The following is a 24,326-nucleotide window of genomic DNA, read 5'->3' as shown; positions in this document are numbered from 1 at the left end:
GGGGACTATGCTTTTGACGACTAGCACTATGCATTTGACGGCTAGCACACTATGCTAGCACTATGCACTATGCATTTGTCGACTAGCTCACTATGCTAGCACTATGCATTTGACGACTAGCACTATGCATTTGATGGCTAGCTAAATGTAGTCATACAATTCAAGATAGTTTATAACAAACTTCAATTTTTATTTTTATTTTTATTTATTTATACCTCAAATACTCAGAAATAACTTCAATCTCATGTGTTCAGCTAAAGATTTTTTCGTTTTTTTTTTTTTTTTTTTTACATCATATTTTGATCTCAAAATGTCCATTATTCCATTCTATGTTGGAAGAAAAAAAACAGAAGTGGTGGAATTAAGTTATTTCCAGCCGAGATAATTGAATAAAACCCGATTTCCATTGAGGACAGTTACGACTCAAGACTAGAATTCTAGAGGGAGAAAACAATATAATACGAATAATAATAATAATACATTTCCTCCCTATTTACGGTCAGAATATCTTTGTCCTTGCCCCGCTATATGCTTAAAGCTTAAAGAGTAGTACAGGTGAAACACTCGACTAATGTTGGATACAATTATAGATTATACAAGCATTGCACACTCTTTTTGAATCTGCCCCCCTCCTTTAAGATCCAACCATTATGATATTGCCAGGTCCTATTTTTCATCCATCTAATGATCAAATCTTAAATGTTCAAGCAGTTAAACCTAGAATTTCCAATTATCTAGGTTTCATGTTTAGGCATTTCTAAAAGTACAAAATATAGAGAAGACAGGAGACATAAACCTTAGACTATCAACATTTTCCAATCTGAATTATTTATATTGTGAACAAATTAAGTCAGTACTACAATTGAATTGTGGCACTAATCATTGCTAGAGCATTGAGCATCAAAATTGCACCTAGACCAATTCAATTTGTAAGGACTTCTTCATTCAGCAGGAAAAAGTACATGGCACATGACTAAATGGCCCCGGTATGGAAGCAGAAATGAATGAATGAAATCAAGTCATGTTACCCTTGGGAAAACAATGGAAGCACCATATCTACAGCAACTTTACTTCCAGAGTGAAAGGGTTTGTTGATAGTTTATTCAGTCTGCCCTTTTCGGTTCATCAAGTCGTGGTAGTATAGAAGCACACACATGGGTTGACCCAGAATACAGAAAATGAACCAGAAGATCATATTTCCCACCTGGTATACAAGATCGTATTAATATAGTAAACCAATTTGAATGGCATAAGAAATTCAGTGATGCATAAGGTTGAATTAAATTATTATGCGTGAAAACTGATACATACCATGGAGTTTCTGAACTTGTTTTGCAGGTAATTTGTGATCATAACCAAGGGGACCTATTGAGCAGGAACGACAATTATCATTAACCTCATGTCCAGATATAATCTTTTTGCTGTAAAAAAGAGCACATGCCTAACTATGAAAACTGCAATCAATATTCTTCATTTTTCGGGTGTAGGATAATTATGTGGAAAAAGGTCATAAAACTTTCACCTGCAACATAATGCCAATAAAAGCCCACAGCTTGAACATATGGCATGGAACAGCAATGCACAACTGCAGAGGAATAAAACAAACTTAAGTTCCAACATAAGTAGATATGCTTTTTTTTTTATAAGTAATATAAGTAGACATGCTTGAAGCACTACATCTATGAAACAACAAATCATTTAAGGATTTAGATTGAGGCAGATATATAAGCATAACTTCTCTTTTTTATAGGTATAAACGGGATTTACTCTGCAGGTGTGGGTCCAAAAGGCCCTGCCTTAGAGAGGTTCCCCGACATATAATAAAAAATAAAAATAAAAAGTAAATTTTGATTACTTTTTCTATAAAAGGCTTCTTTGACCATAAAGAGAGAGAGCATGAACATATATAGATCGGCAAAGCCAACATGGAAAGTCACATTCAAATGACTTTGAAGTTGTGGTTTTGTGGCGATCACCCTGAGCCCTGAGGTACGTTCTAGCTCCAACATTTTGGCTACTGCAATTTCTATATGTGAACGGTCATATTGTGACAATGCAACATCATTCCATCATTCTCTCTCATTCAATGCCACTATTTTTAACGTTGACCTATTCCTTTCTCAAAACATTTTTTTTTTTTTTTTTTTTTATAAATACACCAATATAAATCTGACGCACCAAACAAGAAATATAGGATAAGTGCTCCCTTGAAGATTGTGGTCTATGTCAGGATCTGTATTAATACCAGATGCTTGCTATTGGACACACAGCAAAATTTCTGACTAAAGATTTACTGGATGAAAGCAGCTCTCTTGGTTTGGCATGCAAGAGCCTATTATGGTTTTTGATGCATTTATGGTATGACCTACGTCAAATTTATGCGAAGCCAATGAGTCACAATATCATGTACAGCTCCAACCTTCCCCTCCCTCTTCCTTTTTTCATGAATAAAAAACTCCAGAAAACATATATTTACACCAAAGACTTGACCTTTGGGTGTGCATATACTTTTAAGGAAAAGTTTGTTCTTACAATGCCCAAAAAATATAAATATCAAAGACAGGAGCAAAACCCTAATTATCCCGTGAATATACTAGCCGACAACCGTGGTAAATTGTACTATATAAAGAATAAAGAACATATTCCAATCAGCTTCTACTACCACAAGGGGCTGAAAGATAGAATTGTTATTGGAAACACAAACCAGGAAGAAAAGGAAAACAAAAGGCAACGTTACCTCATGGAATACAGCAGACACAAGGAAGGCGATTAGACTGGCCACTCCCTGAATTACAAAAAAATAAGAGAACAAGATTATTGAGTCATTAAAGGTGGGACCGAACCAACTAAATTAATCTGAAGAATGTTATTAAAGCCTTGGCTATAAACAATATTGCCAATGAAGCCAATGATTTTCATAATTTCATTCCAAGGTCACTATCTCTATTTAAGTTGAGAAGAAATGAGGCCGGAATATAAACATTCTTAATTCTTTTTAAGCATTAACAAATCTGTATAATTATAATTTAATTATGTGAATATAAAGAGATACTATTGTTTTTCTTTTTTTGATGAGGAATCCCAGGGACCGTGCAAATGCAACATGCCTTTAACCAGGTTAAACCCTGGACCCATGTAATATGTACTCATTGCATGACTAAGGTAAATCATTGGCTTTTCACCAGACATGACCCCTAGAAATTGTTTGCACCCAAGGGTTTGAATCTTAGACTTGGAGGGAGCATACCGCTAGGACTTAGGCCCTTTGCAATTGAGCCAACCCTTGTGGGTTATTAGGAGATGTTAATGTTAAAAGAAATAAGATCAACAATGAAGGCTAATTCACATTAAAGGATGTATCTATAGACTTCCTTAAAAGAAATAACTAGAAAAATGTGGGGGAGCAGATAATTTGATCAAGCACATTTGATGGAATGCCATTGTGGTAACTAGAAGTGAAACTGTGCATCTCCTTAGCATGGGCACATAACAGAGCTACCATATATTTCCTTAAACAACTCTTGTAGAATATAATGCGAGAAAGAAATTTACAAGGATGACGTACGTTAAACCCAACAAGGTGACAAAAAAAGATGCATTAATCTATCACCGCTTACAATCTTTGGTGAGATTAGTATTACCTTCGATATCCCATTCCGTAGGCATGGAAAATATATATGGCGAACCATCCATTTATGAACAGGCTGAAATGAAAACAAACATGATCAGTACTAAAGTTCCTTTTCTTTAGCGTGCTTGTACATTAGGAAGCCAGTGTCATAACCTCAGTCAAAGAATAATGAAACATACAAAACCACTTGCAAATAGTTCCTCCCACGAATGTACTAAACTTATGTTTCACCATTTTTACATCATCCAAACGCTACAATCTTTTTGTCTATCATAAAATACATAACATGAACTCAAGTATTAGTTCAGTTTCTTTCCTTCAAGTCAATACCATACCACCCTAAATATGAAGTCAAAACAAGAGCATCATGACTTGGTATAGAACTCAAGATCTAAAGCCTATTGGGGTGGACATAGTAGAATAGAAAGAAGAGCCCAATAAAGAAAAACATGATAACCTACCTAAGAAACTAATCACACAAAATCTAAATTTTGAGAAAAGAAACTTACCATATTCCACATTCTCCAATACTGATGACAGCCACAGAACCCCAAGATTTATGAAACAAACACAATGCTGTCAGCATAGCATGGTGAAAAATGACCCAAGGCCCACATATTGCAAGATATAAGACCTACCTCTTCAACTGTTTTAGCATTCCACCAATCTTTGTAAAACTCACGATCACCAAATCGAAGAAGTTCAGCCAGTATATTTAACCTAAAAAATTGCAGCCCTCGCCTAAGCATTTGATTATCTCAAAATAACATGATTCTCACAAGTAAAAAGCTTCTAATGTGTAAATCTTGTCTTGATTTTGAAATAAGGCATATAAAAGAGGAAGCGAAAGAAGACATATTTCCTCCAAAAAAGCAAATTCTTAAAAAAAAGGTAATTTCTATGCAAAAAGAGCTGAAAGTCCAGAATTCTCCAATTAATTAGAATGGTTGCAGACTGGCCCCTGAATTACAGAAACTCAATCAATTATATACATACTGCTACAGCAAGAAGCCTAACAAGTTGATGAGCAAATTTTCCACAAAAATATAAAAACAAAATAAAAAGGAGAGAAATTATCCAGAGAGATTACCTCAAAATACTATAGATTTTATACAATAACTCAGTCTTTATCATATAGCTAAACCAAAAGGTCAAGTGACAATATTCATGGTTACTGGAAAAAGCTTTTAAAAGATCATAAGAAATATATGCCTTTGGAAAAAAGGAGAGTAGACACACCAGAGGTGAAAGAAGCAGTAAAACATGCAAAGCCACACGTATAAATTTGGCACTGACAGCTTCAAAACCCTCTCTATGGCATATAAAAGGTTCCCTTTCAAGGGGTGCTGTGAATTCTTGACAATAGGATTTATATACTGCAGCATTATACCAAAAAACTCAAGTCAGAACATCTCCACGGTATGTTCTAACGAACAAGGAAATCTAGCTTTTCAATTACAAACAGCAACTTACTTGTTCTATTATGAATCCCATGACTCCTGTAAAAATTATCAACTTCAAAAGTTGACGAACCACCCAACGCTTTCGAAGGGCTGGCGTACGAGGATAGCAGGGCTACAATGACAATACATCAATATGAAGGTCAAAGAACACCAATTCAAATTCACAAGAACTTCTAACACTCAGAAAACAAAGACATACCTTAGAGAGAATTTCGTACAATTGCAAATACAGAAAAAATTTTTATGGAGAAATCACTTGACTATACCCAATTATAGAAGGTGAAATACTGTGAACATTTGCTAGCCTAGAACTCTACGCTAAACCTGAGAATTGACCCAAACCAATGCACAAACTTGATTGATGGTCGGTCTAGGTTAAAAAATTTGATAACCAATTTCAAAATGATTTATATTTCAGTCAAAGTGTCTAGTTAACCAAACCCCAGATACCTTACATAACCTCCCTCAAAATGTCCATATAACAATTCAAATTTAATTGGATTCTTTCTAATGATTTGATCATTTGACTGTCTGATTTCAGAAAGGTCAAATTTCATAATACAATTCTTGAGTTGTAGGGTCTGTCACATAGATGATCACTTAAATAGAATCCTATCCATTATATGTAAAGAAGGGAATCAAATAAGATGTGCCATCACTACTTCACATAAATTTACTGAAGTCAAGATCTGCACACAAATGCAGGCCCTTTCAGCTCACAAACATGCGAAAGTGTGATTTCAAGAAGACACCGTGAAATGAAGCAGTGAACACCAAAAGTGTGTCAAACCACAACCAGTAAGCATTTAAAAATAAAAATAAAAAATCCCATGTGTGGCAGCATCTTAAGATTTGCAGAATGTCAAACAGATCAAACAATGCATGATACCCAGACGCTCAAAGACATCCATACCCATACAACTTGTATGAGAATTTGAATGCCAAAAAGAAAATGACTTGTACTGATAACGCATACTCAGAAAGTTAGAAGGAGAGTATATATCATGAAAGAGATGTGCTAAAATGGATCAAGCTGAGCATTGGTATACCATGATGAATGCAACAGAAATCATTGAGTGCAATTACCTGGTAACATAAGGTTGGGGCAACCATGAAGTAAGTTAAACTCTTAAAGCTAACATTGTGAGGATAATCTGGATTCAGAGAACTGGGCAGGACATCCTCCTAACATCAAAACAGGATTCAGTGAATAAAAGAACATAGACATTCATACATCGCCCATCACAAAGATTTCACAGAGATTAAACATCCATTGCAGAAAAAAAGGAAGGAAGAAAGGAACACCAACTTGATTTTTATTCTAATGAAGAACACTCATAATGCATTTGACACAGTTGCGATGACGAATTTATAAAGAGTTGCTTGCATTTTCATTTCATGAACTACCACCCCATTCTCACTTGCACTTATAAAACTTGAATCCTAAAGTTATCCCTAAAAAATCACCTTTAACTTCAATTGAAGTATTTTATAAATAATTCTATAAAAAGAGTTTAAAATTAATGCTAAGGGTATTTTTGTCTTCTTACATATATTTATATTTTAGTCATTTAATACACATTTCCATCCACATCAATGATGGTTCTTTTAACAAATGGGATATATATAGTGAGAATGAAGTGGAATGGTTTTTTGTTATAATGAAAAACACTCACAATGTGCTTCTTGGTCTTTATCAAGTGTGATGAGTTAATAAATTGTTACTCACATTTTCCCCTCATGAACTACTATCCCATTCTCACATTCACTTAGAAACTTCGACAAGGCAAAATTCAAACCCTAAAACTACCCTTTAAAAATTACCGTTAACTTTAACGGTGATTTAATGTTAAAAGACTCAAGGGCCCGTTTGGATACTTAGAATATCTCAACAAATATGTGAGTAGTAGTGAAATAGTTGGAGTTAAGATGATGTTTTATTGGGGTTTTGGGAAAGGAGAGTGAAAAAGTTGAATAAAAATATTATAAAGCTAAAAAATCGTTTGAATATTATTTTTTAATAATATTTTTGTTTTGAAATTTGTACAAGTAGTATTGTTTTTTGAGTTGTGTTTGAGAGTTTGAAAAAGTTGTAATGATTAGATAAAAATTAGATGAAAAAATTGAAAATTTGAAATTGAAAAGTATTTTATGTTTAAGTAAGCTTAGGAAGGAAATATCTGAGAAATTTGAGAATACTTGAGATATGTTGTGTTGCCAAACGGGGGCCTCAGTTTTAATGTTAAGGCTATTTTTTTTAATACATATTTCCATTCATATAAATGATTTTTTTAACAAATGGGATAATTTAAGCGAGAAAAAAGTGGTAGTTCAAGAGAGGAAAATGTCATTAGCCTGTTATTAAAATAAAGGAACCAGTGATTGCTGTGGTGACACTCGCATAGCTTCTGACCAACTTTTCTCAATTACCCAATTACAAAAAACATATATATAGCATGAAATTTCCTTCACATCAAGTTTCAGGAAGAAACCTAATGAATTTCATTCAGGCATAAAGATTAACATGATTTTTGTCTCCTTTGTTCAATTGAATAATTTTCTAGTAGGAAGCTTCTATAAGCATTTCAAGGGAATATCCTTTACCTTTTCAATTGATTTGGTAAGTGCTCTCATGTCATAGTTTGTGTGCGCATAAGATACCAATTTTAGCCATACAATGCAAGCAAAGAGCATCAACACAACGCCAAATAAAACAGCCGAGTCACACCTGCACGGTTTAAAGTCATAATGAATAGAAACTTCAACATGTATCCTTGTCAATGAAGTAACCAAGGAGAATATTTTAAATGCACAATTTCTTGAATAAAGAAAATAAAAGATACCCTGTGCACTCCCAAGTGTCACCCCTGTGGTAATGCCTGATGGTGCAGTGTCAGAAGGGGTAGTCTGGATGCTACATAACAACTGGGGATGACAATTTGGAGGTACAAAGTGTGTTTTTTCTAAACATTAATTCTAAGTAGAAAAAAGTTGAGCATCGATATATAAAAACATGGATATTATTCTTCAGCATTGTTCAAACGGATAAACAGTCATACTTTCCAAAAGGGTATTACAAGACTAATAATTAAATACCAAAGTCTAAATGAAATGTTAGATAACATAAAACATGAAATGCAAAAAAAACATACCTCAGTATAACAAAAACTGGGTAACAAACTGAAGCTGTGGTAATGATTACATGCAGTAAAACGACAACCTGCAATTATGAAATAAAAGTCAACTTTTGAGGATAACAGTAGTTCAACTTGTTATTCTCATGGAAGGATTTCAAATACCAACTCTGCAACTGGCATTATATGAGATTCAACCACAACTATTGAAATGGCAAAAAGATCTCAAGGCCACAATTAATTTTCATTGTAGAGTAAGAAAGACTGTTGATTTTCAGCTCTGAAACTTGAATAACTTACAGGTTCAGAGATATACTTCTGTTGCACTAATCTTTCCACTATAAAGGCAGCAAGTGGGAATATCGGGAGGGTAAGACTGCAATAGAAGCATAATGAACGATGCATTCTGGGTCAGATGTTCATTGGACCAGATCAAACCCAAACTAAATGTGCAATAATTAATCCAATGTCAGAGTAGGAATGAAACAAAGGTAAAGGAATCATTACCAACACATAAGAAGGGGCCAATCTCTCAATGATCTCGAACTAAACCAAAAGCCAGTCCTAATTAACCAACCGTACTGCAAAGACAGTAAAAAGTAGCCATCAAGATTATGGCCCTAAAACAGCATCGCCCCCCGCCCCCCCCCCCAAAAAAAAAACCTAAAAACAATAATTCATAATTTAAAAAAAAAAAAAAAAAAAAAAAAAAAAAAAAAAAAAAAAAAAGCCTGTGTATGATTAAGAAGGTGAATACAGGGACATGCTCATGCACAAGTTACGATGTAACCACCATTCAGTTAAGGTTTCCTAAATTCGGAGGAACACAAACCTTCATAAGATTCTCAATGATTAGTCGGCTGTTTACAGCAACAAGCACTACTATACAGAGATTAAAGAGCCCCGCGTGACTCTGCATGAAAATTAAAACAATAGAATTAGCATTGCAATGCAAAGTTTTAATACTACATGATCTAAACAGAACTTATTTTTAACAGCTCCTTCAGAAACGGCATCTCACTCAGTTTACATCCTTGAGCTAATTTTGTATCGATCTAAACATTGCCTAACGTAACTCCACCACATGAAAATCAAACCACCGCAGAATAGAAGTTAAATAGGCAGTATCAGTTAAAATAAATCAATTACCCAGTAAAAGAGCGATTTACATTCACACCGTTCAATTACCTAAAAACATGGACCAAATTCGATGAAAGAAAACTCAGCTGTCTATTCCAAACACAACTCTGGTTATATAATACTTTACACGCCTCAAGAGTTGAAAAGGAAAAAATTACTGACTTTAACCCAGGCAGCCTAATCTCTGATCAAGAATATATGCTTTTTAAGTAAAAAGCGGATAAAGCAGCTGGACCTTACCTGTCTGAAGATTAAGTCGGAGCTAAGAGGGCTCTCCTTTATTCTCCTATGAGCAGGAGCAGACGGCCGATACGAGAGTTTCGCCGCATTGAAATCCGTTCCCCGATCCTGACTGTTCGCAATCTTCTTACCTCCGTCGTTTACAGTAGTCGTACGATTTTCCGACTCAATTGCAGCTCCAGTGTGATTCCTGTCGTCCTCACAGCTCTTCCCTAATAACGAATCTTCGCTGCCGGAGTATGTGACCGATTCTCTAGCCGAGTCATCGGACTCAGAATCCTTAATCTTGGAAGTACAATCGGAGACTTCTCTGGTAACGGCAGCGGCAGGCCGTTTCCGAAGATCAGAGCCGGTGTGAGGGAGAGTGGTGGTGGTAGCGGCTGTGGTGTCCGTGCTTTCAAGCATATCCGAAATCGCCATTGCAACAGCCGTATGGCGTCGTATAACACCGTATTCGTTGCAGAGAGTAGAAATCACGATTACCAATTGCAGAGATAGAATTTTAGGAGACGGAGACAGAGAGAGAGGCGATGAAAGAGAAGCGAATACAGGGGAATTGCGAGAGAGAAGTGGGAAATTGGAATGGGATATGTGGTGGAGTCGAGGCCTTTTCTTAATTAAATAAATAAATAATGAAAAACAGAAGGAGAGCGGGCGATGATGATGCAGGAGACAGGAAACTGCGGTGGGGGGGGGGCGTAGTGACAAAAGCTGCTACTGCTTGCTGGCCCACATGCCAGAGCCCACCTCCCCGCCCTTTTCAGGTCGGCGTACTCGCTAATCATATTTCCCAACCTCCCCCATTTCTGAAACATTTGGGACCCGAATTTGAGTATGAAGTAGTGTCTCGACTCTCATATGGTTTTTTCTTTTTTATTTAATAATTAACAAAATATTTTTTAATAATATTATGAATTTTTTTTTTAAAAAAAATATTTAAGAATATAAAATAAATAAATGAAAAAAAAACTCAAAAAAAAAAATTTTGAACTCAGTGAGTTTTCGAACTACATCATTTGGTAGATGAAGCATCACTCATTTTATTTTTATATTATTTTATATAATTATATTTTAAATTAAAAATATTTTTATAAACTGCTTTAAGTTAATATATGGTTATAAAAAAGAAAAAGATATATTTATTATCTATTTTTTTATTATTTTCTTATCATCTCATTATATGGCGTTCGATGATGAGAGATTATTTATTATATTTCACTTGTAACATTACTCATTTTTTTTATTTACTTAATAAATTTGAATACAAACTTTTTCTTTCTATAATTATAGAGACCATCCAAAACGTTAATAAACAAATAAATAGATAATTAATCCCTTTTTTGTATTGATTTATAAGTCATAGAATTAATGACGGCGTGTTTATGGAGAATAACACATGATGATAATTCCTTTTTAGTGGTAAGGTAAGCCTTACTTAAAAAGGAAGGCATAAGGTGTTCTAGAAGAAGTAGGAGAAAGAGAAGGGGTCAAAGATTGAGCAAAAAATGAATGAATATTTGGCATTTAGTACTAGGAAACAGCATTATTCAATCAATTTATGAATCCGTTTTCACCACACGCTTTACCGAAACAATGATTCGTTAACTATGAGGTCAATACGCATTTTTTCCCCCCCCATTGGGATGCTAACTTAAAAGACATTACGTGACGTCAACGTTAATAAGTATTCTGGTACAGAATTTTATTTTATTTTTTTATTTTTTATTTTTTCTCTTCTCCTTCTTCGAGAAATGCTTAGAACGGGGAACCGATATTGGGTCTAACATTTCTCATTATTATTATTATTTTTTAAATCTAACGATTAAAGTAAGTATTCTTTTATTGATATTATGCTTTTTTTAAATATTTTAAAAATACATAAAAAGAAATTTTTTTTTACACTTGTCAGGACGTAAAATTTAGAAAGTTAAAGCCTCTCTTTTATTATTATTATTATTATTAATATTTTTGGTTGGCCACATATAATGATGTAATATGTAATATATATATATTTATAGTGTTAGTCTGTGGAGAATATCAAAATTAATTAAAAAAATTAATATCATTCACTCACAATTAGGCACTTCCTATCCATTTCCGTAAATCGACCCAGAAATGTTATAGACAGGGAAGTTGGCACAGGAATTGCGCACACCTCCCACTGCCTAGTTTTTAGGTTTCCTTTCGTACGCAATTCCTGCACCAAAAGACCTGCATCAATCATTTTTCTAATCGACCACCAAATATAATGATGGGTGGATCTGAAAATTAAAATGAAAATAACCTAATCCACTTCACGAATGAAACTTGACACAATATATGAATTAAATTTAAAATTTTATTTTTGTAAGATATATACAGCACTTCTCAATTCAGAAAGATGAAAGAAAATAAAATTATAATAGAAACAATGCAAAAATGACTGAAAAATTGAAAAAAAAAAAAAAAAAAAAAAAAAGCTATAGCTGCGGCTTAGGTCAAGGAGACCAAGCCAGACCAGACCAGAACCACATCAACGTGACGGGGTAGAGCCGAAAGACAGAAATAAACCTCAGAAAGCTTTAATGACAAAATTGAACTTGCTTTATAATAAAAAACACATACAGCCATCAATGCCAAATCAAGCAATGATGGATTCTACCATATGCAGGTACCACTTAGAGAACAGTCACAAAACTCAAAAACTCTGAAATAAAGACTCCATACCCTATAAGACATGACACTGGAAAGGAAAGAAAAGGAAAAGGAAATAAAAGAAACACATCAACAACGGTAACCAAAGAGAGAATCTGATTCTCTACTAAATAGGCAAAATCTCATTAGAGAAGATCGGCGACATTTGATGGCAGCTCCTCAACTACGACATTATAAAACTTCTGGATGTCAAACAGCATCCTTTCGTCATCCTTCGTTACGAAGTTGATGGCAACACCCTTCCTCCCAAACCGTCCACTACGTCCGATACGATGGAGATAGTTCTCTGGCTGTGTAGGGAGATCATAATTTATTACAAGGGAGACTTGCTGGACATCAATACCACGTGCCAAAAGATCAGTGGTTATAAGAACACGAGATGATCCAGAACGAAATTCACGCATGATAATGTCTCTCGTGTTCTGGTCCATATCTCCGTGGGTGGCAGACACCGTGTGGTCACGGCTCCGCATCTTGTCAGTTAGCCAATCAACCTTGCGCCTGGTGTTCACAAAAATGACACTCTGGGTGATGGCCAGAGTTTCATAAAGGTCGCAGAGGGTCTCAAGTTTCCATTCCTCTTTATCAACATTGACATAAAACTGCTTTATACCCTCCAGGGTAAGCTCATCACGCTTCACAAGAATTCTTACAGGTTTGTTCATGAACTTCCTTGTAATCTCAAGGGCCTCAGGTGGCATTGTGGCAGAGAATACCCCAACCTGAATCTTTGATGGCAGAAGCTGGAAAATATCATAGATCTGATAACAACAACAATCAATTTTAGAACTAAATAACATCAAAGAAGTTTTCAAAAGGATAAAGTCTTAGTAAAAGATATAGCCATACCCTCCAGTATATACTTATTTATGAAATTAAATTTGATTATTTAAATGGGTTATATGCCTTGGTTGATAAAAATCAACAGGCAAAAAAGAATTTCATAATTAAAAAAAAAAAAACATATTTTGGATCATAAAGAGCATTGAGTGATAAAGGACCTGATCCTTGAATCCTCGGGAAAGCATTTCATCTGCCTCATCCAATACAAACATCTTTATGTAATCAGGACGAAGTGACTGTCTTCGCAGCATATCAAATACACGTCCAGGAGTTCCAACGACAACATGAACCCCACTGGACAGAATGCGCTGGTCTTCACGAACGCTTGTTCCACCAACACAAGCATGTACCCTCACACCAAGATAATCTCCAAGTGCCCGCATAACCTTCTCAATCTGTTGGGCAAGTTCTCTAGTTGGAGCCAGAACCAAAGCCTGGCACTCCATCATGCTATAATCGAGTTGTTGCAGAATACCAGAGCAGAAAGTTGCAGTCTTCCCAGTTCCAGATTGAGCCTGTTGAATAACATCTAGACCCTTGCAGAAGGGAACGATTCCCCTTTGCTGAATAGCTGAGGGTTTTTCAAAACCTAGACAAGGAAATATCCAACTTAATCATTTAACCACGCACTTGCAAGTGCAAAAAAACAAAAGGCAAGATAGGTTAAAAAGACACATACAATACTACCTTTCAAAAGAAAAAGATGCATACAAACCTTTAGAAGCACATATTCAAAAAAACTTTCATATTCTCTCAACCATTCACAAGTACTCATACAGACCAACAACAGAACCACATCGGCTCTTGAATCATTGCAGTGGAGATAGAGGAGGCATTCGAATTGATAAGTAATATAAGATGACAAAATTCAACTGGCAAGACCAATATTATCAACTGCTATCAAAAGAAAAGCTCAATGATAAATTATCACATAACTTAAATACGAGAAGAAAAAAACTATGAAAGCATTATGAGATCTACCATAAGCATAAATGCCCCTTAGAAGATTCTCTTGCAGTCCCATAGCATCAAAACTTTCGTAGACCTCATCATAGGATGTAAAGAAATCCTGTCCATCAGCTGATAGTCTGCAGACATCAATAAATCAAACAAAACAGAAGAAATTAGATCTAATTGCAATCCTGCATGATAAAGTTGAAGGGAAAATATACACATAAAAAAAAAATTGGGAGGGAAATATATACACTTCCTCTGATAAACCACCATTTTTTTTTTATCGGTACTCCTATAAACCAATACGTAATTTTGAAGAATCATAGGAGATGGGAGAAATTCTTACAACTCATTCATTTTGGTATCGAACTGACGAGCATCAAATTGCGACCCCTCTGGTGCCAAGCCTGCCATGACTGCAGAGGGTACAACAATAGTCCAAAGAAAAACGTCACCACCAACCCATATATCTATATGTAAGCATTCAAATTAGAGGTATTAAATCTACATATTTGGGTGTGCTCACATGAGAGGGAGACAGAGCCCAGTGACTCCAAACTTTATAAGTGTGGCATTTATTACTAAATCATATACATCACAATCCAAAAACAGCTAACAAAGTAATTCAGCAATGCCTAAAATTTCAGGTTTCTAGTGTTCACCAAATACTTTCTTTGTATTTTTTCTTTGCCCTTTCTCACAAACATGATAAACCAAAACTGTGAATAGAAAAAGTCATCTGCATGATATCAATCACCTAAAGACTCGTGAGAATATTCCTTTCAGCACTTCACATTAGAATAGTCATTTATGACTCAAGTTATAAAAAAACGTGTCCTAACACCATAATAAAAAGTAGAAAATAGCGTAGGATTAACAGCATTAGCTTATTAAACAGTCAAATAAGAGCCATAGTGGAAGAAATTAATTTTCGTAGAGTTAATGCAATGAAGTTCCTGCTCTGTTTGGTTGCATAATATACATAAAAAGTAATATACTTGATTTACTATGATTTATATATACAGATTAGGATACCTTGGATTCAAAGGTCTTCAACAAAATAATCTAAACAAACAAATTAGTTAAATAAAAGATATTCTCATCGAAAATTGTTAGGTAACATACCAGAAGAAAAATTCTATTTTTACAAATAAAAAACAAAATTTTCTTTTTATTCTCTTCAACTTTCTCGGCAGCCAAACAGGACATCAAAACCAAAACTATAACGACCAGAGTCTCAAGATTAAAAGACTAGCCATAACTCAATGAATTAATTTTCTTACAGAAAGAAAACCTTTCGTACGGATTAGGGGCTTCTAAAATTCATCAAATCCAAAAAAAAAAAAAAACCACATGCAGATTCCAGCAACATGTACAGATCGAATAACCAAAACCGCAATATATATCAAAGATAATAGATCGAATAAGCAAAAATATATTTTACCAAAAAAAATCCAGGAAAGACGTGGTTGTCAGATAATTTTGAGAGTCATATAAAAAACCAGTCTGACAAAGAAGAAAAGCAGGAGAGAGAGAGAGAGAGAGAGAGAGAGAGAGAGAGAGAGAGAGACCTGTTGATCTGTGAAAAGCGAAAGTTGAAGAGAGATTTGTTTTGCGAAGGAATTAGGGTTTCCCAAACTCCTCGGATCTACGCCGCGGAGTCGAGGAACAACAGCGATAAAAATGAATTCTTTAGAAAGCGAGGAGAGAAAGCGAAAGCGAGAGCGAGAGTGAGTGTTGGGGGAGATTAATAAAAGAGTGACTGCCCTTGGAATTGGAAGCTTATTTGTTATTCCTGTTTCCGGATTTGCCCCTAGTATGGTTTGTAACTTTGTACGGAATGCAGGTTGGAGATCATATGGACTCAAGCCCAACTAGTGTGAGAACATGTACGGATATTAGGCCCATTAGTGCAAATTGGAACAAGTCAAAGCCCAGAACTGATTGTATCATGTTGATAAAAGTATGAATATGTTATGAAATTAAAAGAAAAATGATATAATAAGATAAAGAGAATATTGCAAAAGAAAGAGTTATTTTTTAATACAAAACTTGATGATATACAAGTGAATGATACTCATATATATAGGAGTATAAAAGAGTAGGTATAGCTTAAGTCTTAAATGATGGCTAAATATAGGTCTTAATTGATGGCTCAATAGTCTTAATTAATAGCTAAAGATAGGTCTTAATTGATGGCTCAATGGTCTTAATTAATGGCTATGTATTGTCATACAAATAAATTTATACATAACACTCACCATTTGGCTGACCATACATAAAGAATATGCCTTGTTAAAACCTTACCAAGGAAAAACTAATGACGAAAGAAAAAGAGTACAATATTTATATATATTGTCAAGTGCTTTAAGATTGCCTCATTAAAACCTTGCAAAAGAAAATCTAGTTGGATAAAACCTTAGCGAAGGAAAAAGAGTACAATCAGCATAAGTTTTCAAAATATTACTCCCCTAAAAAGTGCATGATAATAGGTCTTCAAATTTCCGCATTCCAATGTTCTTACAATCTTCTTAAATATTGCAGTTGGTAATACTTTTGTGAATAAATTTGTCAGATTATCACTTAACCGTATCTGCTTGACATTAATTTCATATTTCTCCTGAAGTTCATAAATATAAAAGAATTTAGGTTAAATATATTTGGTTCTATCACCTTTGATATATCATCTTCTAATTTGAGTAATACAAGCAGCATTATCTTCGTATAAATTTGTTGGACTATCAATAATCACTGGAAAACCACACTTTTCTTGAATACGTTGAATCACTGATCTTAGCCAAATACATTCTCGACTTGCCTCATAAATTGTAATGATCTCTGAGTGATTTGAAAAAGTAGCAGATAGTGTTTACTTGACAGATCTTCATGATATAGCAGAATTTCTATAAATAAATACATATCCAGTTTGAGATCTACCTCTGTGTGGATCTAAAAGATAACCTGCATCAGCATATCCAACTAATTATGGACTTGAACCATGTTGATAAAATGATCCCATATCAATCGTATCTCGGAGGTAGTGAAGGACATGTTTAATGTTATTCCAAGGTCTTTAAGTTTGTACAGAACTATATCTTGCAAGTAAATTAACTGAAAATACAATATCAGACCAAGTGTAATTTGCAAGATACATTAGGACTCCAATTGCACCGAGATAAGGTACTTCAGGACCAAAAATTTCTTCATCGTCTTCACAATGACGAAATGGGTCTCTTTTTGTACATTAAGTGATCGAACAACCATTAGAGTACTCAGGGGATGAGTTTTGTCCATATAAAAGTTTTTCAAGACTTTATAGTGAAAGGTCTTTGGTTGATGTATCTCAATATTGTGTACTAACTCTTTAAATGATACAGTTGATAATGTTTTGGTAAACAAATTCACCATATTGATTCAAAATCGTTTTAACATTAAATTCACTACTCTTATGGATTTGTGTTCTTCTGAAGTTCTTGTAAATAACATAGTTAGTGGAGAAATCATCAAAATTAAGCTGCTAACCTCCATATTTAACAAAAACGGTGGCCATCTTTTTAGACCAAACAAGCACCGCAAGATTTTATAGCTCTTCTGTAGCTGTCAGGCGCCGCAGAGTTATGATGCTACATCTCTTGTCTCTTGTAGAGAGATGCTTCACGAGAGATGCTTTGTCATAATTTTCTCTATAAAAAAAATATTCAGCTCATCTTCATTCGCATCTCATCTTCTTCACTTTTCTGTAATTAGTTTGCATTCTTACTCTGTAATTTCTTTCTATATTATTACTCTGCAATGACTCAGCAATCTTCTTATGACTAATATATGAGGTATTATGTATCTCGTTTACCAGTTGTTTCTGCTTCTTCCATAGGTGTTATAATGCAATACAATAATGATCTGATTAATAAGTCAGATAATGAAACTATCTATGAGCTTGTGAGTCTCAGTACCCAATACTCATTAAGCATTGTCGCATTTTCTCAGCGACTACAATCCAAAACTTGTGGGATTGACAAACTCAACGAGAATATTTCTATCTTTCAGCGACTTCTTCTGGAGTCCAACATAAAGATAAGAGCAATAAAGCAAGAGAATAAGAATTTAAAATCCTTACTTAAATCTTCTTTTCGATTGTCTACTTCTTTAGATAGAGATGCCATGCAGATTTCTGAAAATTAAGAGCGTTTAAAGAATGAGACAAAGAGCCTCAAATTTCTGTAAGTTTGTTTCGAGATAATAAAATAATATTTCATAAATATTCATATTTGTATTTCTATCTTCTAGTAGATGTTCTGTGTGCTTCATTTGATTTCTCCTTTAATAATGCACACTTCTTACAAAATCTTAATATGAATCTAAAATACTAATTGTATTTAAAAGATGGTATTTCAAAACTAATAATTTAATTCATCTCACCCTTGAAGCCGCAAGAGTTTCAGTTTTATATTTCAAATATGTACAGTTTTCATGAGCTCTTTTGGAGCTTCAATGACATTTAAATTATCTATATAAACTGCAATAAAAATTAATATAGATATTGAAAATATATTGACAATAGCTTATTCCACGTGTATTTAGATTGTTTTAGATCATATAGGGATTTTTGAAATTTAATAGAATAAATACTTCAGGACTATATGCTTCAAGCATTTTATATCTAGTAATCTATATAAATATACAGTTAATTACGCATATTCAAACTCTCGGTAACTTTCAAGCTAATAAAAATCTCAATATAATTTCATCAACTTCAAAAGCATATCAATATTATTTATGCGAGAAACCGACTCGTGATTTATATATATCACATTTTCAGATTAAAAGTTTCAGACATTTTATATCTTTCAGGGATTTTCATATATATGTAATGGTCCAATGATCCATATAAATATGCAGTGAATCATGCATATCCAAACTCTCTTTTCTTTATACAAATATCTACTGATATTCAATAAGCATCACATCTTTAGATATTTGGACTATAAGTTCATATGCATCACATTTTACTAATGATATCAATTCTACATGAATTGTTTCTTTCAAATTTTGTCAATATTTTTATGTCGGTATTTTTCGACGGTTCTTGGTTCACTTTTTTCATTACTTCTGGTAATGTCAAGTGCTATCTTATATGAAAATACGTTGTCGACAACGATTTTATTTCTATTTAGAATTTCTCCTTTATTCATGAAATGTGTCAAGATCTCGTTATTTCAAGTACCTGTCCTTCTTCAAGGGAAAACATTTCATGAAAAATCTCTTCAGGAGGCACTCTTCAAGAGGATTATACTCTTCAGGAGTTTTATGAGAGAATTTCGTACAAAAATTTTGAATGAATCTTATTGCTTATTTTGTGGGTACGGCCTCTTCAGGAGTACCAATTTCTTTTATTTATGCTTTTCTCTTTCGGGATACTTTATCTTTTGTATCAATAGGTCTCACATGCCTTTAGACATATCTTATGTTTATTAGACTGCTAAATTTCTTAATTATCCTACGAGGACTTCAATTCTCACTGAAATTTTAGCATCTAGAATATGAGACATTTTTATCTTATTTCATCTATAAATTAATTATCATCTGAACTTCCAGTTCACTTATGATAATCAAAACAATGTCGAATTATTTATTTTATTTGCTTCTAGTAAATTTTTCTTTCCACTCATGGTGACTTTATAGTAAAAGAATCTTCTGGTTCTTTTATGGACGTCCATATGAAAATTTATTTGACTTATCATAATTGATTTCGGATGATCGAGATAATCATGAAAAACATATAAATATTTTGAATCATATCACTTTTGATGCATCATAATATTTGATTCAATAGTTATATAATATCATCTCAAAGATAAAACTGGTAATTTTTCTAATACGAACTTCTGGCCTAAAATCATAGAAGTACTATAAAGATATTTATTAACACATTTAATCTCTTAGTTTTTTTGAATAAAATGCATCATTCTCTTCACTTTAGAGAATAAAATGATATAAATCCAATATCATTCACTTTAGAGAATGATATGGAACTATTAGGACGTGACTAATGATTTCTTAACAAAAACTCATTATTTTGCTTAACCCCTAGAATACCAGATATAAATTTAGAATATATTGTGAACTTTTACACTCGATATTGCTACTTCAGGAGCACATTCGAGACATTCATTTTAAATATATATTCTTTAGTGGCTTTTCTTTACACAATTTCAATTATGCAACTTCAGGTGCATTAATCATAATGAGCTTTGGTACATGTATAACTCATTTAAACTATCTCATAAAATCAATAGATCTTTTATTATGAGATACTCAATAAAATTATTGATTTAAAGAGATCCTTCAGGAATACTCAATTTCTATTTCAAGATAAATCTTAATATGAGATATTCAATAAAATTATTGGTTTAGAGCGATCCTTCAGGGATGCTCCATTTCTATTTCAAGATGAATCTTATCATCAATAATTCATAATAAATATAAAAAGTAAATAGAACTTGTATATAAACTATGTGAATAAAAATTTACCACATATATAATTGAGATGTAAACTATGTGAATAAACATAGAATTTTATCAAGTAATAATAATGAATATAATTTTTAATACTCATTTTGGAGATTGCAAATAATATATTGAAAAACTTACTTGAAGTATAAGACTATTAGCTTCAAAATTGTCAGAACCTTCGTGTTGATAACGTGTTATGAAACTAAAAGAGAAATGATATAACAAGACAGAGAGAATATTGCAAGAGAAAGAGTTGTTCTTCAATACAAAACTTGATGATATACAAGTGAATGATACCCATATATATAGGAGTACAAAGGAGTATGTATAGCTTAAGTTTTAATTAATGGTTAAAGATAAGTCTTAATTGATGGCTCAATAATCTTAATTAATGGCTATATATGGTCATACAAATAAGTTTATATATAATAGAATAATGTTTCTTGTTTTTTTTTTAAAGGGAGATTTGAATAGTAAATCAAGACTAAATAAAATAGATTAAAATATTATTTTTGTTTTGATATTTAAAATAGTTAAATTGTTTATTATATTTTTGTTTATAAATTTGAAAAAATTGTAATAATTAAACGAGATAAGATGAATTAAATTCTGAATCTAAATAAGGTCGAATTCTCTTTTAATAATAATTCAAACACTTGGTATCCTGATGACGAGTGCCATTAATATACTACTAAAAAAAAATATCATCATAATTTGTGTTGTTCTAGAACACTTATAAAAAAAAAAATTTAAACAAGTATATTTTTTTCATGCTAACTAATGTGGTAGACTTACAAATTAATAATATTTTTAATATGCCTATAAGCATATATTGATAACTTTTACCACTTAGGTTCTGCTTGGCCACTAAAATAAGATGAGAATTTTGAGAATTTTATGAATAGTGTTAAACTGAAATCAGTAAAAAATTTTGAGTTGAGTGTAAAATTTCATGTGAGTCCCATATAGATTTGTTTGGAAATAAAGTTGAGATGAAAATTTTAAACATCTTGAAAATGAGAAAGTTGTGGGTCCCACGACTATTATACCCAAAATATATGTTCTGTACACAGGTTTGGAAGGTACTCACCCACGTGATCCCTCTGGTCTAGGAACTTCAAGCAGAATCTGAGAACTCCTGCTGCAGTCCCACGGAAGCTCCAACGGCGATCTTTCAAGCTGGAGCCAAACATGGTTTTGTGAAAATCTCCACCATACTCCGACCAACTCACTACTTCGATCCCCCTCACCAGCGACCTTTTCCGAACCCCTACCTAATGAGCTGCTCATAGTGCAGCCTGAAAAATCCAGCTCCTCGCCCCCTGTGAGTTAAGTAGAAATTAGCACCCCTTAACTTTATTGTTGCAGCAACCCATTTGGATTAAAAACCCATTTGTATTTCTGATCCAAGTGGATCTTGCAGCAAAATCTTGCTGCAACTCTTTTTCAGATCCAAGTGGATCTGAAAATCTCCTTCGTATCTTCATTTTGGGTTAGGTCTGGTTTTACAATTGACGTTGCATAACACGTATATGTGGCCCTAGGAGTAACAAAATCGTATCTGGATGGATCACTCCTGTTGTTTTTGTTGATAGTCTCATTTATACAAACTGCTTTTCTTCAATGTGGGAAAATAAGATGAGTTGTTCATCAAATAAAATCAATTCCTAATCCCTAGCAAACAAAGTCTGTGTGATCCATATTTTGGCCTTCTTCTGTGCCCATTTTCATTTCTCATTTTTATTTGAATTCATAAATAATCATCTTATTGCTCTATGTTGAGAATGTAGAGATTTTTTTGATAGAATAATCACATCTACAATAAACCAATTCTAGTATGTTTTATAGACTATTATGATGACTCTATGTACTATAGTGTTGGTTGGTGAAGATTGAATAGTCAATTGTGTGAAAAATTATATATGTGAATTCCCTCTTATTTTAGCCAAACCTTATTTATTTTATCCTCCTTTACAGGTCTTTCTTTTGTTATACAAGTAAAATAAAATTATGTTACAGAAGTAAACCTATGTGTTTGTTCATTTTCTACTGCCAAGGGGTCCTCAAATAAGTGCATTTAATAGATAACAAAATAAAAACAACCACTGGGGCAAGGTTATAGTTCCTTTAACATAATTTCCTAGATTTGATATTTTCATTTTTTATCTTTTTCACTTTTGTCCCTTTGGGTTTGATAAACATATCTCGGCCACTGCTATTTGGTCCACCCATTCGACATAATTCTTTCACACCTTTTCTAGGACAAATAAATTCTTTTGACTGGCCAAATGGCCGAGATATGTAATTAAAGAGCAAAACAGGCCATAATTTGCTAAACAGGGTCACCGTTTAAATCAATTGTGAAAGCCTTGGCATTCATCTTTTTGTAGTAGCACTCTATGTGAGTTGTTTCCCTTGATGAATATGCACTCATTGTCTGATTTAGGATTGTCCAATTTTTGTAAACTTGAATATCATTATAGTCTATATGATTCAAATTGGGATCTTGTTTACAAAACCGACATATTCAGAAAAGTCCAACAACACTATGGACTTTTCTTATTTCAAATTTTGTCTAGGATAAAATATTTTTGCCATAGTCTCAGTAACTATATGCCATGTTTTTGTTATTTTGCTTCTTACATGGTTCTTTGTGTTTGAATTTGTATTTGGTTTTTTAGAACTACAGTCATGCCATCGTCTCAATCATCATCTTTGCTTAATGACTTTGTACTTGAATCCCCAACATGTTGGTGTGGTTTGAAAACATACCAAAAGACGTCCCACACAAGGAAAAGCCTTGGAATGAGATTTTTTGCTTGCCCAAACTATAGTACGGTAAAGCAAAATCCAGTTTCTAAAGTTTCTTCTTTATTATTTGCTTCTTGTGGGTGGCTTTTTATCATTTTAATTGGGAGTTCGTACTAGGTGCAGGGAAATGAATTCTTCGTTTGGGCGGATATACTTCATTTATTAGAGGAGAATTTCCATGCAAGAGCGAATAAGACACCGAAGACGTGGGATGATGTATTACATTATGAGTATAATGTTTGAAAAATGGAAGAAAAAGTAAGACAGAAAGTGAAGAATCTCAAAATTCAAGAGCGAAAATTGTTATGTTTGTACTGGGTATTGACATTTGTAGTAGTTTTAGTTTGGTTTGGATAAAGTTCATTGTCAAATTTAGGTGTAGTGATTAGGTTGTGCATATTAACTGTATGGAAAATGCAGTTATTTGAATAGAATGTAGAATTTTCATTGGCAAGGGATTAGACTATGGATAGAAGGATCTTATTTGCCCAATATTATGAGCTAAGCAGGTCACCAGCATAATAAAATTTGAACTAGTGCATACAAATTATTTAGGCAATATTAATGTTATTAACTTTTTTGTTTTGTATTATGAGCTTGTTAAGGAAATGAGTTTTTCTGCATGTTCTTGTGAAAACCTGTGTAAATTTGTATTGTAACAAGTGTTGAAACATGTTGGCTTGAAGTGTGCCTTCTTTGGTCAGTAGCCAGAAGTATCCGCTCGACTCTCGCTCAAATTTTCGCTTGAGCGAGTTCAATCAGAGTTGACCGCTCGACACTCGCTCGAAACTTAGCTCGAGCGAGTGTCAGACAGATTGTCACGCTCGATCTCGCTCGACATTTAGCTTGAGCGATATCAGGCAGATTGGAACGCTCAATATCGCTAGACACGTAGCTCGAGCGATA

At 33.5% G+C, this 24,326-nt stretch overlaps 2 protein-coding genes across 2 annotated transcripts; both read right to left on the bottom strand.

Moving 5' to 3' along the window:
- Nucleotides 1–797: 797 nt before the first annotated feature.
- Nucleotides 798–10,422, bottom strand: LOC122304334 (diacylglycerol O-acyltransferase 1-like). The gene is made up of 16 exons (XM_043116553.1): nt 9,609–10,422; nt 9,061–9,141; nt 8,736–8,809; nt 8,529–8,604; nt 8,247–8,314; nt 7,699–7,822; nt 6,181–6,279; nt 5,105–5,206; nt 4,871–5,007; nt 4,270–4,351; nt 4,141–4,161; nt 3,642–3,704; nt 2,738–2,785; nt 1,523–1,585; nt 1,312–1,365; nt 798–1,204 (listed from the first exon to the last, which is right to left on the bottom strand). Exons 1-16 carry the CDS (start codon nt 10,026–10,028, stop codon nt 1,100–1,102), a joined length of 1,617 nt encoding a protein of 538 aa, XP_042972487.1. The 5' UTR covers nt 10,029–10,422; the 3' UTR covers nt 798–1,099.
- A 1,746-nt stretch (nt 10,423–12,168) lies between these two features.
- Nucleotides 12,169–15,860, bottom strand: LOC122304331 (eukaryotic initiation factor 4A-15). Its single transcript, XM_043116548.1, has 5 exons — nt 15,671–15,860; nt 14,446–14,515; nt 14,127–14,233; nt 13,304–13,734; nt 12,169–13,063 (listed from the first exon to the last, which is right to left on the bottom strand). The coding sequence occupies exons 2-5, from the start codon at nt 14,511–14,513 to the stop codon at nt 12,428–12,430; spliced, it is 1,242 nt and encodes a 413-aa protein (XP_042972482.1). The 5' UTR covers nt 14,514–14,515; nt 15,671–15,860; the 3' UTR covers nt 12,169–12,427.
- Nucleotides 15,861–24,326: the final 8,466 nt, after the last annotated feature.

Source organism: Carya illinoinensis, chromosome 3, assembly GCF_018687715.1.
Source record: "Carya illinoinensis cultivar Pawnee chromosome 3, C.illinoinensisPawnee_v1, whole genome shotgun sequence".
Taxonomy (NCBI): domain Eukaryota; kingdom Viridiplantae; phylum Streptophyta; class Magnoliopsida; order Fagales; family Juglandaceae; genus Carya; species Carya illinoinensis.
Note: the sequence above shows the minus strand (reverse complement) of the source record. Positions and strands in the feature narration are given on the sequence as shown.

Coding starts and splice junctions, on each gene's coding strand:
- LOC122304334 (XM_043116553.1), bottom strand. CDS start 10,028: ATGGCGATTTCGGATATGCTTGAAAGCACGGACACCACAGCCGCTACC. Junction 8,315..8,528: donor AGAAGTATATCTCTGAACCT/GTAAGTTATTCA, acceptor TCATAATTGCAG/GTTGTCGTTTTACTGCATGT. Junction 1,205..1,311: donor ACAAGTTCAGAAACTCCATG/GTATGTATCAGT, acceptor CTTGTATACCAG/GTGGGAAATATGATCTTCTG.
- LOC122304331 (XM_043116548.1), bottom strand. CDS start 14,513: ATGGCAGGCTTGGCACCAGAGGGGTCGCAATTTGATGCTCGTCAGTTC. Junction 14,234..14,445: donor GATACCAAAATGAATGAGTT/GTAAGAATTTCT, acceptor TGATGTCTGCAG/ACTATCAGCTGATGGACAGG. Junction 13,064..13,303: donor CCCGAGGATTCAAGGATCAG/GTCCTTTATCAC, acceptor TGTTGTTATCAG/ATCTATGATATTTTCCAGCT.